The sequence below is a fragment of the Sphaeramia orbicularis genome, chromosome 3 (assembly GCF_902148855.1).
Source record: "Sphaeramia orbicularis chromosome 3, fSphaOr1.1, whole genome shotgun sequence".
NCBI lineage: Eukaryota > Metazoa > Chordata > Actinopteri > Kurtiformes > Apogonidae > Sphaeramia > Sphaeramia orbicularis.
This window is the reverse complement of record NC_043959.1, coordinates 26,501,612-26,521,082: the sequence shown is the minus strand read 5'-3', so window position 1 is coordinate 26,521,082 and position 19,471 is coordinate 26,501,612. Positions and strand designations below refer to the sequence as shown.

Sequence of the window (19,471 nt, the reverse complement as noted above, 5' to 3'; positions counted from 1 at the left end):
TATACATGCTCCAAATGAAGACTCAGAGTAAATTTTTTCAAAACATCTGGGTTTTTTAATGGAGAAATGGGGTGAAATATTTATAATGGGGGATTTTAACACTGTTTTGGAGAGAGATGATGTCAGAGAAAATATGTGTTTTGGTGCTGACAGAGGGAGAACTGAACTCAAAAGTTTATGGGAAAATTTGATTTAGTTGATGTTTGGAGAGGAAGAAATATTGGTAAAAGAATATAGCAGAATACAAGTCTGATAAGACACGACTCTTGCTGTGGACCCAAATGCAACGAGACTTGTTGGTCAGTGGTCAAAAAAAGATTTATTAAACAAAGTTCTCCAAGTACAAAAATGGATTAACAAAAGGTGAAGCACAACGTGCTCAAAAAACCGTATTAACTAAAAGAGAGGTACAACGTACCTAGGGATGGCCCGTTTGACACGGACGCTTCAGCGCTTGTTGTACCTTTGTGAAGCACAGTGGTTCGAAACAATGTTCCGGGGCGTGTGTCAAATGACGCCGTCATGTGATTGATGACGTCCAAAGCGCCCAGGGCTCGTGACTGCGACTGAATTACGGTCGCATGCGCCTGAGAATTTCGGTAGTGCAACTGTTTTTGAGATTACGATCGCACGGTGCGCCAATAAAAAAAATGAGCGAAAATTAATACGTGCGCCTAGAATAATGGCTGCAGAAGTAACTCGTCAGCTGAAAATAAACAAGCCCCACGCCCCGCTGACTGAAGCGGAAAATCTAGTCCCCACCCCCTCGCGTGCGCAGGCGGCATAAATAAAGGGATCAAATAACTCCACCGACGTTTGAAACAATCTCCCGCCAAACCCGGTTAGTAGCGCTGGCGTTGTTCCAAGTATTTTCCCATGACGTAATGTATCCTGCAAGTCAGATGATCATGTTGCGCGAATCAACTTGCTACACGATCAGCTGACCGTAACCAGCGAATCGAGGGGCTAATGAATAAACAACAAGCGGTATCCAGACGTGTACATGATTCGTCAAAAGTTTCTTCCTCAAAAGTTGGTTGTTGCAAATAATGGTGTGATTCATCTTTCTTCTCCAAGAACCAACTAAAGTATATACCACACATTGACAATTGTTTTGCACCTGTGTCAATGTAAGCTTTTTCTTTCATACTCTATTCAAATACTTTATTCTAGGTTGTTAACATTGCTTAAATACATATAGGAATATTACTTGGTATGGCCAAGAGTTTTGCTTGTTCTCCAAATTTTTTATATAATAGTGGTGCGCCTAGATTTTAGCCTATACTCCTAACTTTTTAGGGTTAGGAGCACAGTGCTCCTAGGTCAAAAAGTTAATTTTGAGCCCTGAAAGCGCCGAATGCATTGTTTGGTTGAACCACGGTTCAGAGATCAGCCGACGTGGCACATCTGTTTGAACACTTGGGCGCGCTATTCTCTATAAAAGAAAAATGGATCCAAAACAATGTTTCCCGACCAGTTCTGTTGCACTGTCGTTGCCCTGTCTGAATCGAGTTCTTTGCTCTTTATCATGGCTTCTGGTAAGAAACGTTCTGTGGCTTGGGATAACTTCACCTTGGTTTCTCCTAATAAGGTAATAATATTGTACAATATTTACTATTGTGTGATGTAAGATGTTTAGTTTACCTGTTTTTGTTTTTCAAGTGTAAATATATGCTTCATTGTCATTATGGGTATGCATGCTAATATAATTCTTTTTTTTTTAAGCGGGGGCAGCACATTTAAGAATCTAAGTTATGGAGGACAATGCATTAATTTTTTGACTTGTTTATTTAGCGCATTTCACAAAGCGCTTACAGCCATTGCACAGCTGTATCCCGTGTACCAAACACCTCTGTCTGTTGTTTTGACAACAGACACTTTATTACACAAAGTGTCCCTGAATGCTTTAAAACAAATAAACTGTACTATTACTGTTAGCTATTAATGATGTCTTTAACTAGAAGTACGTTTATGTGTCGTTTTAAAAAGTAATTGTTTCTTTTCCTTTTATCTGTTAAAGGTGCGGTGTTTGATTTGCCCACAAGAGTTGGCATTTCATGACAACACCTCCTCCATGATGCGACACCTCCGATCCATCCATCATGTTGAAACACCTCAGACTACGAACCAAACTTTCAATCCTCCTCCTGCCGGTAATTATTTAGTGTAGCATGTAGATGGTGGGTAGTGGGTATCCCTGATAGTTCAATGGTTAAAATAGTGGCCCAAGTATTTGAAGGTTATGAGTTCGACTCCCACATCTTTACACGTTTGATATGCTGAATTCTTGCAGTGTCAAGGAAGCAAAAGCTTGATGCTGCATTGGTGGATATGTTTGTAATGGATGCGCAACCATTTTCTATTGTGGAAGATAAAGGTTTCAAGGTACAGTGGCTAGTAGGTCCATAGCATTTATTGTATCAATGCATGTTTACCTAATCAGCTGTATTTCATTTAATGTCACCCTTAGGCCTTTGTCAACCTTTTGGACCCCACCTACATAATCCCTAATAGGAAGGCCTTGCGGAATATGGTGGAGGACAAATACAAGGCGACAAAGGAGAAGGCCTTAGCTCTGGTGAGCAAGGCCTCTGCTGTCAGCCTGACTGCTGACATGTGGACGTCCATGAACATGGACGCCTACTTAGCTGTAACCTGCCATTTTATCAATGAGGAGGTAAGTATCTGTCATACTGCAGCATGCACTTCCTTTCTTTGAACTGCTTTGTGTATTGATATGGTTCATGTCCCTCACTCTGATTTTGCACGTTGTAGGTGGAGCTGTCCTCTGTGGTCTTGGGGGTTCAAAAGTTTCCCCAAACCCACACTGCAGCTCACTTGGCTGAGGCCAAAGATCTCATGGAAGAGTGGGGAATTAAAGGGAAGGTGAGAGACCAGTAAAAGACAAGATTATCCTGCAATATGGTCTACTACTAACTGCTATACCTGATTTGTCAACATGTTGTAATCTTTCCTCCAGGTGACAGGCCTGGTCAGACTGTGCTGCCAACATGGTTGCATGTGCCAGTATACTTAATCTTCGGCACATAATGTGTTTTGCACATGTCCTGAATTTGGTGGTGAAGAGGTCCCTTGCCCAAACCCCTGAACTGGAGGACATCCGGAGTAGGGGGCGCAGGATCGTTGGGCATTTTAAGTCCAGAACCACAGCCAAGGAGAAGCTGTCTGAGATGCAGCGACAGCTGGCCAGGCCGGAGCACAAATTAATTCAGGAGGTGATTACTGTTTAGCTATTAATATGTTACTTTTGTCATAGTTACTGTAACTGTGATATTTTTTCTCTCCATAAAACTTGCTTGTCATCTCATTTTAGGTGGACACAAGGTGGAACAGTACATTCGCCATGTTGGAAAGGCTGTTTAAGGAGAGAGAGCCACTGGGTGCAGCTCTGGCCACCCTCAATACGGACCTCACCCCGTTCACCACAGAGGATTACCAGGCGATGCACCAGTGCCTGGACGTTCTTCGGCCATTTCACCAGGCCACAGTGGAGCTCTCTGAGGAAAAACGGGTGTCGGCCTCCAAGGTTATTCCACTTGTAAAAATGCTAAAACATTATATCTCAAGCAGATGTGGCCATATCACAAACCCACTGGGTGAGAAACTGGCCACAAACCTAAAGAATAACCTTTGTGAAAAGTTTGCAGTGTTGGAGAAGGTCACGCCACTCTCAATGGCAACCTTACTGGACCCTAGATTCAAAGAGCTGGGGTTCTGCAGCCAAGGCTCTGCTCAAACTGCTGTAGAAAGGCTGACCAGAGAGTGTGCTGCAACAATGCAGGTGGAACTTCCAGCTCAGGCACAGCCACGGTCACCACCTAGAGCAGGCCCTTCAGGTCAACTGGAGGATGGCGGTCTCTGGGCCCTGCTGGATAGGCATGTGGGTCCTCAACAGCAGGTGACCAGCTCAACTGCCAGTGCTACAGTGGAGGTTCAGAGGTACAGTAAAGATTATGATCTGCATCACCATTTCTGCTCATGCTCTGCTGCTGAATGACAATGGGCTAATAATTACTTTCCAGGTACTTGAAGGAACCCCACATTCCAAGAACAGAGAACCCACTGAAGTACTGGGTCACCCACAAGGTGTTATACCCCCACCTTTACAACTTGGCGATTAACTTTTTGTGCACACCAGCTTCCTCCGTGCCCTGCGAGAGGATTTTCTCCAAGGCTGGCGAAGTCGTCAGCCAAAGACGAAACAGGCTGAAACCCAGCACAGTTGAAAAAATCCTGTTTTTAAATAAAAATCTGTGAAATGTATCCCGTGCAGTCATTTTAGCTTGGCCCTGTTTCACAAACATACCCCCCTGTCACTTTATCCTTATTATTCACAATGTAACGCAATCATACCCCCGTCACTTTATCCTTATTATTCACAATGTAACGCAAGCACTTCTCACATAAAAAATTGTTTTGTTTTACGCTTTTTGTTGTGTACATATTGAAGCATAACAAGGACAATGAGGATGGTTGAAGCAGATGATATACTTGCAGTGCACCACCAGATGTCAGTGTTTGTGGTTTCAAAGCCCCGAAACTTTGGTTCATTTTCCGGCACAATCAGATGAACCCTGTGGAAGCTTCATGAGGCTTCAGTTGCCCATCCCTAAACGTACCTTTTACAAACTAAAAACCCGAGGTAGAAAAACATGCGGTTCAAGAATCAAGATACTAGATACTTATCAGACGAAGCTCTTCTCAAGATCACAGACAGGGACACACTGACAAGAGACAAAGGGAGCAGGGAGAATATATAAGGGAGGCAGGGATCAAAAACAGGTGTGGACAATAACGAGGGGAACACCAGGTGCAAACAATGAAGGGAAAGGGAAGACAGAGACAAGACTGACAGCGTGCAGACAAAAACAGGAAAGCAACCACCCTCACCAAAATAAAACAGGAACAGACCAAAAACTCCTAAAAAAAAATCAACATAACCGTTGACGCCTGACACAAGTCATGAAAGATACAGTAAAACAAAGCAGAATTGACTTGGTGTCAATGAAAAAAGAAAAATCAGCATATGTTAAAAGCATACAATATAAAAGATGTGGTTTTAGTGATCATAACTATGGGTTTTTAAAAATGGATTTTAATGAAGTGGAAAGGGGACCTGGGTTATGGCTCTTAAATACTAAAGTATTAAAAGATAATTTATATAGAATGGAAATGGAAAATTTAATACGTGGTAGTTTGAATGAATTACATTTATATGAGAACTGTAAGGGAGTGTGGTGGGGTAGTTTGAATTATGATATTAAAAAATATACAATTGCTTATTGTAAAAAGATGAGAAGGGCAAACTGAAAGTATGAAGAGAAAATTAGAAAGAAATTGGAGATAGAATTAGACAAAGTGAACTTTGGAGAAGAGAATATTAATATGATATTGGAATTAGAGGAGAATTTAAAGAAAATAGAAGAGATTAAATGTAAAGGAGCTATGATCAGGTGCAGAGCAAATTATATGGTTGAAGGGGAAAGGTGCACAAGATTTTTTAATGATCTGGAAAAAAGTAGGCAAAAAGCAGAAGCAATTAGAAGTATTAAAGATGAACGGGGGAACAGTTTAAAAAATAAAGAAGATATTTTGAAGAGGGTCATTATTTTTTATAATAAATTATTTACAAAAGAAGGAACAGCAGAAGAAGCTAAAAATTTATTAAAACATATTGAGAAATAAGTGAGTGAGGAAAAGTGGAAAAAGTGCAACAAGGTCATTACAAGAGGAAATTGATTGTGCTTTAGGAGATATGAAAAATGGGAAGAGCCCTGGCCTTGATGGCTTGCCGTGTGAATTTTATAAGGCTTTTAGAACGATTTTAATCCCTATTTTAAATATTGTTTTCCAAGAAGTATGGTCAAAAGAGATTTTAAGTCCTTCAATGAAAAAAGGAGTGATTAAAATAATATATAAAAGAAAAGGAGATGGGGAGAAATTAGAAAACTTCAGACCGATAAGCCTTTTAAACTGTGATTGTAAGATTTTAGCAAAGGTGTTGGCAAACAGACTGAAGCAGGTTTTACCCACAGTCATTCAAACCAATCAGGCATATGCTGTACTGGGTAGAGACATCTCAGACACAGTAAACAGTATAAGAGATAAAATATGGTTTATGGACAGAGAAAAGAAAAATGGTTTTATAGTTAGCATAGACTTAGAGAAGGCTTTTGATAAGGGAGAGCATGAATTTTTATTTGATATTTTAGAAAAATTTAATTTTGGTGACAATTTTATCAGATGTCTGAGATGTCTCTACTCAGATGCCAAGACTTGTATCAAGATAAATGGCTTTTTAACTGATTTTATCCCTTTATCTCGATCAATCAGGCAGGGATGTCCACTGTCTGCATTACTGTACACCTTGGTTGCCAAACCTCTTGGCTTGGCAATTAATGCAGACAGTGGAATAATAGGAATCCAGGTAGAACGTTTTAGTGTTTTTAAACCAGAAACAAAAATTTTTCAGTATGCCGATGACACAACACTTGTTTTAAAGGATGTGGTTAGTATTGAAAACAGCATGAAGATTTTAGATCTCGACTGCAAAGGCTCAGGGGCTAAAATGAATGTGGGTAAAACTGAATTCATGAGGGTAGGAGGAGGAGGAGCTTTGTCAAGGGCGTTACCCTTTAAGGAAGTTCAAAATTGTATGAAAATTCTGGGGGTTAGAGTAGGGCCTGATGAAAAGTTAACAAAGGAAACGTGGGAGGAGATGATGAGCAAAGCAAAGAAAAGATTGATATTTTGGGGAAGGAGGAGCCTCACGCTCAAGGGAAAAGTTGTAGTGGTGAACTCACTGTTTTTGTCCAAAATATGGTACGTCCTCGGCTCAGTCTGTTTGCCAACAACCGTGGCCAGTATTTTTAAACGTTTAGTGGTGGATTTTATCTGGCACGGCAAGCCATCAAAGGTGAAATATAAGACTCTGATCGGGACAGTGGAGGAGGGGGGTCTGGGATTGCTTGACCCCATCCTAAGGCTGAAGGCCCTAAGAGTTAAAATGGTGAAGAATTTTTTGGGTAATGATAAGAAGGAATGGAAAGAAACAATGCTGTATTACTTAAACAAAGTTGGTAGTCTGGGGTCTTCAGCCTTATGGATGGGGTTGAAAGATAATATGTTAACAGGCATCCCAGAGTTTTATAGAGAGGTTTTAAGGGCATGGGTCAGTTTTAAAGAAAGTTTGCACATAAATCCAGTGGGGAGGGAGGCGATTTTAAACCAACCACTGTTTTTAAATCCAAATTTGAAGATTGGCCGGGGTTTTGACTGGATGACTTGGTACAGAGCAGGTTTTAGGAAGATCAGAGATCTCTTATGAGATAAGGCTAGGGCTCTTACCATTTCAAGCTTTTATAGATGATTTGAAGGAAATAAAGGAAGATTATGAAAAGGGTAAAATTAAAAAAGACTTAGACACAATAATCAGAGCTATAACAAAGAAATGGAGAGAACAAATTGATAAGACAAATGAGAAGGAAAAAACAGAGAATTTTTAAATTGTTTGTAAAGTAGGAAATCAAATGTGGGAATTTTGTGTGCTTAAAACAATTTTATTTGTTTTTTAGAAATCTGGAGTTTGAGGAACCCACATTAAACAGATATTGGGTAGGAGCACTTGAAAATATAAAAAAGGAAGAAATATGGAAAAATATAAGACAAAGTCTAAAATGCCCAATACTAGAGAACTTTGATTTTATGCTTGGCCACAACTGTGTTTTAAATGAAATGAGATTAATTAAGATGGGTTTTGTGAACAGTGATATGTGTCACATATGTGAAAAAGAATAAGAAGGGATGAAGCACATGTTCTTCTATTGTGAGAAATTAAGATGTTTGGAGGGGAGGTTGAAGAAAACAATAACTGGGTTTGGTGAAAAAGAAGAGTATGTTGTTAAAAACTGGGGGCAACTATTCTTGTTTGGAGCTGTCGAAAAACAATCAAGCAATTCAGTTGAATTTGGCAGTTGCAAGGCATACAGTGTGGGTAAGGAGAGCAATGGTAAGACAAAAGGGGAAAGTAGTTGATATTTGAAATTTATTTCATATTAAATTATTGGGAATCTTGGAAACATTGTATGCCTACTTTAGTGAAAAAGGAGATTTGGATGTTTTTATAAAAGTTTTTATCTCTACCAACCCTTTTATTGAATTGACGTGGGAGGGGGTAGTTTTGAAACTGCAAAATTGTTCTTAGTTTGCTTGGGTGTTTTTAAGTTGTGGCTTATGTATTGATCCTGTTTTATTGCAAAAGCACTTTAAAATTAATGGTTATTTTTCTATTTGTTTTTTGTCAGATTTTTCCTTTTGACATAGATTGATGTAGATTATTTGATGGAAATGTAATATGTATGTTGAATGAATGAGTCAATAAAAAAAAAATCTCATCTGATCTTGGAAGCAAACCAGGGTCAGGCCTGGTCAATACTTGGATGGGAGACCACCTGGAAATACCAGGTCCTGTAAGCTTTTACCCTCTTCTGTGTGCCCAGCACAGGGTGCTGCTGCTTCACCCATTGACGGGAGAGAAAGATACATTTATTCCCTCCAAAAGTCAGAGAGTGCCATGGAGACAAAGACCAAAAGTCTGGATGCGTAGAAAAGAAAAACACGAGAAGGAGAGGGTGGTGCTGTTGTCGCTTCAGCCGTTTGCCCCCTTTCCAGCCAAAAACAGTCAAGACAAACCCCCACCCGATGCCCGTGAAGGTTTTTACTGTTTCTGTTAAGCCCTTTCAAAATGCCAGTACGTTTCCTTTGTCCACACTGAATGAATCCAAAAAAGGAGAGGTTTAGAGAGTGTCAACAAAAAAATGTGCCCATGAAGAAATTGTCTTTACTGTCACAACCCAGCTCTTACGTTGTGGCAAAATGGAGATGAACGAGGTGGTAAAAACATAACAGAGGTTTGTTAAATCCAACTAACAATAACCAAAAATACAACAAGGAACAAAAACATCAGTTGAGAGGAGGATGAGGACCAGGCCAGAGCAGGACCAGACCAGACTGCGAGCAGAACCAAGACCAGGCCAGACCAGAGCCAAGCAGATCGAGAGAGAGAGAATGATCATCCATGTTGACCTGCTTAAATAGGCCCATCACAGGTGCAATCAATCAGGCCATCTCCATCTGAAACAAAGAAAACTGACAGTGCCCCTAGTGCAGGGATTAAAGCAAAAATTTTTCATCTGACTGAAAATTTTCTTCTGGTCAAAATCATTGGCCACTATTAAAAATGATGCAATACAATACTGCTATAGTGTACAAGTTTATATAGTCAAATTTGGCAATACTGTACAACACACTGAATGGGAGAGTGTACAGGTGTGGAAGATTAGTAACATGGATAGAAAAAATGTCATGAGTGGTATTGGTGGGGGGTCTGGGGGTCCTCCCCCAGAAAATTTTTAAAGCTTCAGGTCAATTTTGGTGCTCTCTGGTTAATTTTAAAGGGTATGAAAACCTTTGAAGCAAGTGAAAAGAATAAGTAGAAGAAAACCTTACTGCAAAAAATGAGTGAAAAACTTTTTATTTAACAATTTAGGAACTCCTAAAACATAACTCCAACTCCAACAGCACATGAATTTTGGGGAAAATGTCTGTGTAAATGTAACCCTAACCAACTAATCTTTTATTTTTTCTGCTTTTTGGCACTGCAAATACCAAGGGTGTTACTCATTCATTCAGTTTTATCTTCGTACTGTACCACACAGATAGAAATAAGATGCTAAACGGGTCCAAATAAAGCACTTATGCCGTCGGGCGCGTAAGGCCGCGGCGCGCACAGCCGCACGCACGGGAAGGGCACATACACACAAACACAAACACACACACTAGTCATATACCGGCATGAGGAGATAAGCTATGAACCCAAACATGAAGGTACATGTAGATCAGTTCTGTCTTCTTCCCTTTTCGCTGTGGTTCTTTCATAATGAAAGCTACTTGTTAGCACTAAACTAAAGTTAGGCTGGAGGCTGAACTTCGGTAAAGCTGAACTTGTCCATGTGTTTCTGAGGCACAGAATGAGCAGCGTTTCCTTCCAAAGATAAATAGTCATACATCTCTCCTCCCGACATAAAAATAAAGAAGCCATCTTATTATCATCACTGTTAAACCTGTCAGCCCCCTGTGCCTGTGTTAAACACCTGCAGACCCAGGACAGCAGACCCAGGACAGGATCGCGGAGAAACATGTGGGGAAGTTACTTCAATATGACTTTTTTCCCCCCTCAATTTTTCCATTTGACGGAAATCCGTCGTGGTGACGGAGAACTTTAATCCCTGCCCTAGTGCCCAGAAGGTGCGGGGCTGTCACCCCCCCCCCCAAAAGAAAGGGCCTCTTCTCAAGAGGACCAACTGAGAAATAACAGTTTCACAAAACATTTACCCAATACCAATTTTGATTTTTATACTCACCCAAATCTCTATAACCAGTCACCAGCTTACCAACCCTATCCAGTCACCCAGCAACTCCGGCGCCTGGAGAAGCAGTTTAAGAGTAGAGAGGAAAGGATGGAAGCAAGCATGCAGGACAAGAGAGATGGGGTACGGCATCAAATGGTTGGGCTTGAAGAGAAGGAGCCCAGTAGTCTACATACAAGACAACATATTGCACAGCCCACACAACAGCAAAAGCTTCCTCCTCAAACCAGGCCAGTACAAACCATTCTTAGGGGCAGACATGTCTGTAAGATGGTCACTGGATAAGTGGCCAATCAACACCTCCAGTTTATCCAAAGCTTCTGAATTTTCCAATCTGCAACACAACAGGCTCTCAACTGGTGCATGAGCACAATTAGTCTCCAGAACAGGTGAGACGTTCACTGAACCCAACTCAGCAGCAGCAGGTTTTGCGTCCTGCTGTTGCGCACACCCCCACCGCTTCAGGAGAGCCACACCAAGCGCTCATTTTAGCGCGTGCAGAAGCCAGATCGTCCCTGGCCGTTTTCACCTTATCACCAGGAGAAACAGAAAAGTCACCAAAGTTAACAGAATTAACAGAATCTACACAGGACTGCCCCACAGGACCGGAGTTTCTAATCAGAGCGGGCAGGACCACAGGCTTAATCTGCACACGTTTTCTAGATTTATGTGGACATTCTGCCTTCCAATGGCCCCTGCCTTTGCAATAATTACACACCTTCTTACAGGTAGTTGTAAAACGTGGTGATGGTGAGGAGCTACCACCACCAGCGGCCAGCTACCGGGCCAGGAGCCACCACCATCAGCGGCCAGCTAACGGGCCAGGAGCCACCACCACCAGTGGCTAGCTACCGGGCCAGGAGCCACCACCACCAGCGGTAAGCTACCAGGCTAGGCCAGGAGCCAAGCTAATACAGGAGACATGGCAACTAAAAAGCTTGCAGAGGACATGGAAGAAGTTAAGAAGTCTTTGAACTTGATGTCTGAGGAACTAAGCAAGGTGGCAAAACAACAGACGGGACTACTGGATTTAATTGAGGAAATGCGGAAATTGAAGGAGGTGATCAGGGAAAAAGACAAGAAAATAGACGAACTGGAAAGAAGAGTTGAAGATCTGGAGCAGTGCATAAGGATGGATGATCTAATGATAACAGGATTAAAGACAAACCATCGCACTTATGCAAGCATCACAGCAGGTGACAAGGACGGTGAGGATGCATCAAACACTGAATTACACTCTCTGAAGGAACAAGTTATTAAGTTTTTAAACAGCAAAGACATTCCTTTACACCATAAAGATATAGCTGTTTGTCACACCTTACCCCAAAAACAGAGTAAGAGGCCAAACATTATTATTCGTTTGGTGAGTAGAAAACAGAAGATTGAAGTGCTTGTGGCAAAATGGAGACGAACAAGGTGGTAAAAATATAACAGAGGTTTATTAAATCTAGTGATGGGTCCGGCAACACTGATGCGTCGGCACATGCGTCGAGCTCAGAACAAAACCCCGTGTCAGTGCGCGTATCACTTTGAGAAAGTCACGTGACCGATACAGGAACTGTTTCGAACTGACACTGATGCGCCAAACTGTGTTTATAAGGAAGCGCATCTGTCAACGGGATGCATCTGCCAAAAGAATCTCTGAACTTTTGCGGTTCATCGTCAAATTCATGAAGAATTATGGAGCAGCCTCAAGCCAAAAGAAAGGTTTCTGCCGTGTGGGACCATTTTGATCTCATTTTGGAAAATAAGGTATTTGTTTTAATTTCCTTGTTGTTTCATCCTGTTCCTCTCAGAGTTTCCACTTGATCTATCTGAATTCAAATTCATTTCAAAGTGACTCTTAGTTTACTATTCATATTATTTTCTGCAGGTTAAATGTCGCATTTGTTCGACAAAAATTTCCTATTTAAACAAAACCACCTCCTCAATGCTGAGGCATTATAGGGCCAGGCATGAGAATGAAGTCCCAGATACACCCAGGATAAACTCAGGTATACAGCCATTCTACAACTTACTCAGTTGCTGTATTGATAATTAATTCCTATTAATTTATTCTTTACTTCATTTTTAACCATCAAACTCAAAACATTGGAAAAACTTTTTTTTTTTTTATAAAAATTTGTAAAAAAAAAAATCCTCGTCCACAAGAATCCTCATTCACATGTTCACTTAGATTTTCACGTTATGATACATGTTCACATTACTTATTGACTGTATCTAAAAATATCAAAGATATTTTAAATTTAAATGAAGATATGAAATAATACAACATAAAATACAATGACTTAAATTACATTATTGTGTATACTAGGTCATCAAATATGTGTCAGTTGAGTCTGTCAACTAGGTTGCCTGTAGGGATTTTTAGGGTCCAGCAGGTGTCAGTATTCAGTGACACAGTATCAACACAGTATAAATACAGTTTGGCAAAGTGTCGAAACGCTTCATGACACTTCATCTACCCATCACTAATTAAATCCAACTAGCAATAACCAAAAATACAACAAGCAACAAAAACATTGGTCGAGAGGAGGATGAGGACCAGGGCAGAGCATGACCAGATCAGACAGCAAGCAGAACCAAGACTAGACCAGGGGCCTGTTTCACAAAACTAGGATAAGGGATTAAGCCGGGATATGTTGGCTATCCTAGCTCAATTTATCCATGATCTGATCTCACAAAAGCAGGATAGGGGAAAGCAGGATATGTTTTGATAGAAGTTACCATGGAGATTTAGTCTGTGGAGCTAGCCTGGTCCAGACCAGGCAAAGTTCCAGGATTTATTTTATCTCATCCCTCATCTCAGTCAACAGTCACCACGAATGGAAACCAATAGTTATTCCACTGCCCATTAAACAATGGAATCACAGGAACTAGACCCACTGTCAGTATATAAACATTTGTGATTATTAATTTCAATAATTTTACATAAATGATGATTTTAGATGATTTTGCAATCATTAGATCAGTTCAGTTCAATTGTGTTTATTCAGACATTTCAAACATTAGACATTTATGCAGATACAATGTTTAAAAACTAAAGAGTCTGTAAAGGAATAGGTTGAAGCCTAAGATCATTCTGCTGACCCCCCTTCATATCACCAAACAAAATTAAATAAAATAGATACCAATGCCTTTAGCTTAGTAACAATAGAAACAACAAAAAACTAAACAATTCAGTAGTTTGAGTGGAAAAATTAACATTCACATTCTTCATATTTTTATGACATTTAAACCTACTTTTAAACATAGTGTTGTAAAGTCTTTGAACTCAGGATATAACTTGTTCCAAACATTTCCTCCAACTAAATGTCTTCATATTTGTTGTAACAGAAGGTTTATTGAACACGACTTCCTCTGAAATTAGAAATAATGTCCCATATTTTAATCAAACTGTGAATATGAGCAGGCAACAGATGTGTAACATTTTCCACATGAATTGGTTTGTTTGAAAGTGGACTAAGTTACGACACTTTAAAACTTTAGATTTGATCCTAAAGTGATGTGTGTGTTCTATACAGGACACTTGATTGATCAGTGGTATTGGTGTTTTCTGAAGGCCTAAAGTGATGTGTGTGTGTTCAGTACCCACACCAATGTGACTATGCCCTCCCTCTTCTGCTGCAGTCACCTGCTCCCCCTGCTGGTCACATCTAATATCACCACGTTCAGAGTCTCCTATAAAATCTGTAGTGAGAATAAACAACACCCCAACTGATCTCTCCTCCTCTCCCAGGCCCTCACTGTCCACCTGTCAACTAACCACCTCAGTGAATTCCTCTTCTCCTTCCCCATCTCCAGCAGCCTACACCTCTGCCTTGCTCTTCCCCATTCCTGTCATATCCAGGTCTCGTATGGGGTTTCACTCTGCTAAAAGGCATCATAGGTGGTTGACACAAATCCCATTACACACAGCGGACACGAACACCATGATGTCACCACCACCTAGCCGGTTTGGATTACTAAATGCACGTTCCATTGCCAATAAATCCTTCTCCCTAAATGAGCTTTTTACCAACAGGAACTTGGATGCATTATTCCTGACGGAGACGTGGCAAAGGGATGGGGAGTTCATTCATTTAAATGAACTGTGCCCTCCTGGCTGCTCTGCTGTTGGTCAGCCTCGCCCCTGTCGCCGGGGCGGTGGCCTTGCTGTAGTGCACCAAGACAAATACATATGCAGAGGGATGAGCACCGATGACTTTCCCTCATTTGAGTCACAAATGATCAAGATTGGCTCGTCCAGTGTGTTTTACTGTTTCTTAATCTACCGTCCCCCTGGCCCTGCTGGAGCCTTCTTAAGCAATTTCAGTGATTTCCTTACATCAATAATAAAACTGGAGAAGGTTTTAATTCTTGGGGATTTCAATCTGCACATCGATAACAATTCATCCAGCCCAGCAATGGAACTTTTAGCCATGACTGACACTTTTAACCTCAAACAACATGTATCTGGCCCCACCCACAAGAAAGGACATACCCTGGACCTGGTTTTCTCATTGGGCTTACACGTCACAAATGTGTGTGTTGAGGATGTCCACTTGAGTGATCATTGTGGTGTGTTTTTTGACTTATGTGTGCCTCTTGAGCCCAAGCCTGCACCTAGAAGGGCCAAGAGGAGGATCATTACAGAGTCCACAGCCCAGGATTTCCGTGCCCTGTTTAACCCTAGTCTTCTTAATGAGTGTCCCGATGTTGATGAGTTTATCCAGTGCTTTGCCACACACTGCAGCTCTATTCTTGACCAGGTGGCTCCCGTGAAAACTAATGTCACTCGTAAGTGGTCTTGTCCCTGGATAAATGAAAACATCTTAAACCTAAGGAGAACTTGTCGCAAAACTGAGCGTCTTTGGAAATCAACCCAGTTGGAAGTACACAGGTTACATCTTAAAGATCTCATAACCTCATTAAATAAAATGATTAAGGAGGCAAGATCCAGCTACTTCCACAAACTTATAGCCACAAACAAGAAAAACCCCAAAGTAATCTTTGACACAATCCAGTCCATTGTGTCCCCTGCTGTCCCTGCTGCCCCTGTGCTCTGTAAAGCTGACAGCAATGACTTCCTAAACTTCTTCACAGACAAGATCAGGGATATTAAACACAATATCCCACCACCCTCTGGCCGTCTGACCCTATCTGATCCCCCTCTGCAAACCTGGTCCTCTTTCGACCCTGTGACACTGGAGGACATCTCAGCACTTTTATCCAAAACGAAACCCTCCTCCAACTCTGCAGACATCCTCCCCCATAAGCTCCTTGTCGGTGTCTTTGACACTATTGGACCATGGGTCACAAAGTTTTTTAACCTGTCGCTCACAACTGGTTTGTTTCCCAGCTCCTTCAAACAGGCCATCATAGAACCTAAACTAAAGAAAACCACACTGGACCCCACAGACTTCAAAAGCTACAGGCCCATTTCAAAGCTCCCCCTATTGGCCAAAATCCTTGAGAAAGCAGTGTCTAAACAACTTACAGCTTTTCTGGAGACACACCAGATCTATGACACTTTTCAGTCTGGGTTTAGACAACGCCACTCAACAGAAACCGCACTATTAAAAGTGTCTAGTGACATCCTGATGGCGGCTGACTCCGGGAAATCCACAGTCTTGGTCCTGCTAGATCTCTCCTCGGCCTTTGACACAGTGGACCATACCATAATGACTGAGAGACTGAGGGACCTGGTAGGGATGTCAGGTCATGTGCTAGACTGGTTCTCCTCTTACCTGACCGGCAGAAGCTTCACTGTGTCAATAAACAACTTCCAATCTGACTCAGCGGATCTACTGTGTGGTGTGCCCCAAGGCTCTGTCCTGGGACCAGTCCTATTCTTACTCTATGTCCTCCCACTTGGCCACATTATCCGACAGTACAGTGATGTCTCCTATCATCTATTTGCGGATGACATCCAGATATACTGCTCCTTTAACTCCTCTGAGCCCCACAAACTGAGTTCCTTAATCAACTGCTTGTCAGAGCTGAAGCAGTGGCTAAATGATAACAGCCTCCAGCTGAACTCCAGCAAAACTGAGACCCTCATCATTGCCCCGGATAGTGCAATCCCAGGGATCAAACATCACCTTGGAGACATGAGTTCCTCGGTAAAGACCAAACTGAGGAATCTGGGTGTCATCTTTGACCAGGACATGTCTTTAGAATTCTACTCCAAACACCTAGTCAAAAACTGTTTCTTCCACCTACGCAACATCTCCAAACTCAGATCTATGGTGTCCACAAATGAGCTCGAGATGATCGTTCACGCTTTCGTATCTTCTCGCTTAGACTACTGCAAAAGCCTGTTTACATGCTTAAACAAGAAGGAGCTGGCCCGTCTACAGTTTGTCCAGAACTCTGCTGCCAGGCTCCTGACCCGCACAAACAGGAGAACCCACATCACTCCCATCCTTAAATCTCTCCACTGGCTCCCTGTTCTATATCGTCTTCATTTCAAAATTCTTGTGCTAACTTTCCGGGCCCTACATGGCCAGGCCCCTGCATACATTGCTTCCCTGATCCAGCCCTACAGCTCGACTCGTAGCTTGAGGTCTTCAGGACAGCACCTGCTGATGGTTCCACGGACCTGTTTTAGCACACGCGGTGACAGGTCTTTTAAAGCTGTGGCACCACGTCTATGGAATGACCTGCCTCTACACCTACGGTCCATGGACTCTGTAGAGAGCTTTAAGAAACACCTCAAAACCCTCCTGTTCAAAAAGGCTTTTTAGTCTCCCACCTGACCCAGGACCACCACAGACTGATTACACTCTATGTATTCATCATAATGGGTCTCTGTAAACTTAATTTGATTCTGATTTGAATTGATAAAGCACTTTGTGACTCTGTCTGTGAAAAGTGCTCTATAAATAAAATTTACTTTACTTTACTTTACTTTACTTCAGTATGGGATAAGTGGTTGATCAGTGGTGGGACATGCCACGTGGTTGCAAGGCGAGGCGAGGCAAGGCAAGGAAAGGCAAGGAATCTATTTATCGGTGTTATTCAGTCTGATGCAGTTACATTTACACAATAACTTACAATTTCAAAACTCCATTTTCACAGATGTTAATAAACTATTTGGGTTGTAGTTGTGATGGTTTCAGCAGAGCGGTCAGTGTGTGGTTGTGCAGTACTTACTCATTCAGGTGGTCTGCAGTCCTTTACCGCTGTCTCTAGTTGTTTTTGTAACTGTGGTGGTGTTGTCTTGCTTTTTGATTCGGTCGTTTACTTCCTCGTTAGCAGAAATGAGGAGTTTTGCATACGACGGGGGTAAGTTCACTGCTCTACTTGCCATGGTGAATCTGTGATCGATGCTGGGGTCTATCTGAGGAAGCCGGGTGCGCGCATTTATCCAGGATGAGTTCCATGTGGCTTGATGAATCCGTGTCCGTTCATCCTGGTTTGGTCTTTGTGAAACCGATTAAGCCTGGACTCCCATATTTTGGATTCGTTGAAAGCGGCTTAGTCAGTTATCCTGGATAACGGAATCCTAGTTTCGTGAAAAAGAACCCAGAGCAGATGAAGAGAGAGAGAATGATCATCCATGTTGACGTGCTTAAATAGGTCAGTCACAGGTGCAGTCAATCATGTGATCTCCATCTGAAACAAAGAAAACTGACAGTGCCCGTAGAGACAAGAAGGTGCGGAGCCGTCACATTAAAAAAATAAATAAAGGTGAAAAGTTACAACTTTCTCCTCTTCACAAAGACTCCCAGGTTTTAGCGTCCGTCGCCATCATAGCTTTCGTTTTTCAGGAATGAATTCATGAATCCTGACGCACTTTTGTCTACATTTCTTGAGCACTTTTTGCAGAGTTGACTTTGGAAGGTTTGACTTGTCTGTATGCTTTTTGTGTATTCGTTTTATGTATGGAAGTCTGTCTGTAACTATTCAATGTACTGCTGCCCGTCTTGGCCAGGACGCTCTTGAAAAAGACATTCTCAATCTCAGTGAGGTTGTCCAGGTTCAATAAAGGTAAAATAAAATGACTAAATAAATAAAATTTGTATTTTTCTCTTGTTGAAAAACTGTTGGTTGGTCAAGCAGCAGCAGCAGAAGCAGCCTCTGCTGGTCACACAGAAAAGTGTCAAAGCTTACAGCACCTGGTATTCCCAGGCTGTCTCACGTCCAAGTACTGACGAGGCCCGACCCTGGTTGGCTGCCAAGGTCAGACGAGAAAAGGCGTGTTCAGGGTGGTATGGCCGTAAGCCAGAATGTCTGTCCATCTCTCCCTTTTTATAGATTAAGTGCCGCCGCATGTGAGCGGAAGAGGTTCCAAAGGAATCTCAAAGACTTTAAGGTTAGACACCTGATACGCTGACTGTACCAAACACAGAGGTATGCAACATTAAAGAGATAGAAATCATTACAGGAGGATAAAAAAAAGATGGTGTCACAACACATCTGAGGGTTACCTCCTGAAACTTTGCTTTCACCGTGGCCGTAAGCGTCCAACCGCCACATTCCCCCTCCTTCACACACTGAATATACGCAAAAACTGCTATTTCCAGCTTGGTTCTACGCTTTTGGTGAATTCCTTCCAGGCTGGTATGTTCATCTTGACTCTTTAAGACATTATTTAGATCACTTTGTTTGTCCTTTGCCACTCTAAATACCGAGTGATTTAGATTGCACATATGGGAAAACATAGGAGGAAACCTGCTCTTCAGTGTGATTAAATCTATAAAGAGGGTGAATATGACAGTTGCACTTGCTTACGGCCATACCACCCTGAAAACGCCCGATCTCGTCTGATCTTGGAAGCAAACCACGGTCGGGCCTGGTCAGTACTTGGATGGGAGACCGCCTGGGAATACCAGATGCTGTAAGCCTTTACCCTCTTCTTTGTGCCCAGCACAGGGTGCAGCTGCTTCACCCATCGACGAGAGGAAAAGATACATTTATTCCCTCCAAAACTCAGAGAGTGCCATGGAGACAGGGACAAAAAGTCTGGATGGGAGACCGCCTGGGAATACCGGGTGCTGTAAGCTTTTACCCTCATCTTTGTGCCCAGCACAGGGTGG

The 19,471-nt window shown here is 42.0% G+C and overlaps 1 protein-coding gene and 1 non-coding gene across 2 annotated transcripts; both read left to right on the top strand.

Annotated features, from left to right (window-relative positions):
- Positions 1-1,528: 1,528 nt before the first annotated feature.
- Positions 1,529-8,753, top strand: LOC115417174 (zinc finger BED domain-containing protein 4-like). Its single transcript, XM_030131185.1, has 9 exons — positions 1,529-1,591; positions 2,021-2,153; positions 2,294-2,385; positions 2,471-2,677; positions 2,776-2,886; positions 2,981-2,992; positions 3,087-3,236; positions 3,335-3,960; positions 8,525-8,753. The coding sequence occupies exons 1-9, from the start codon at positions 1,529-1,531 to the stop codon at positions 8,751-8,753; spliced, it is 1,623 nt and encodes a 540-aa protein (XP_029987045.1).
- A 10,407-nt stretch (positions 8,754-19,160) lies between these two features.
- LOC115417357 (5S ribosomal RNA) lies at positions 19,161-19,279 on the top strand. The gene has a single exon (XR_003935154.1). It is a non-coding gene; the product is annotated as a 5S ribosomal RNA (ribosomal RNA).
- The last annotated feature ends 192 nt before the right edge of the window (positions 19,280-19,471 follow it).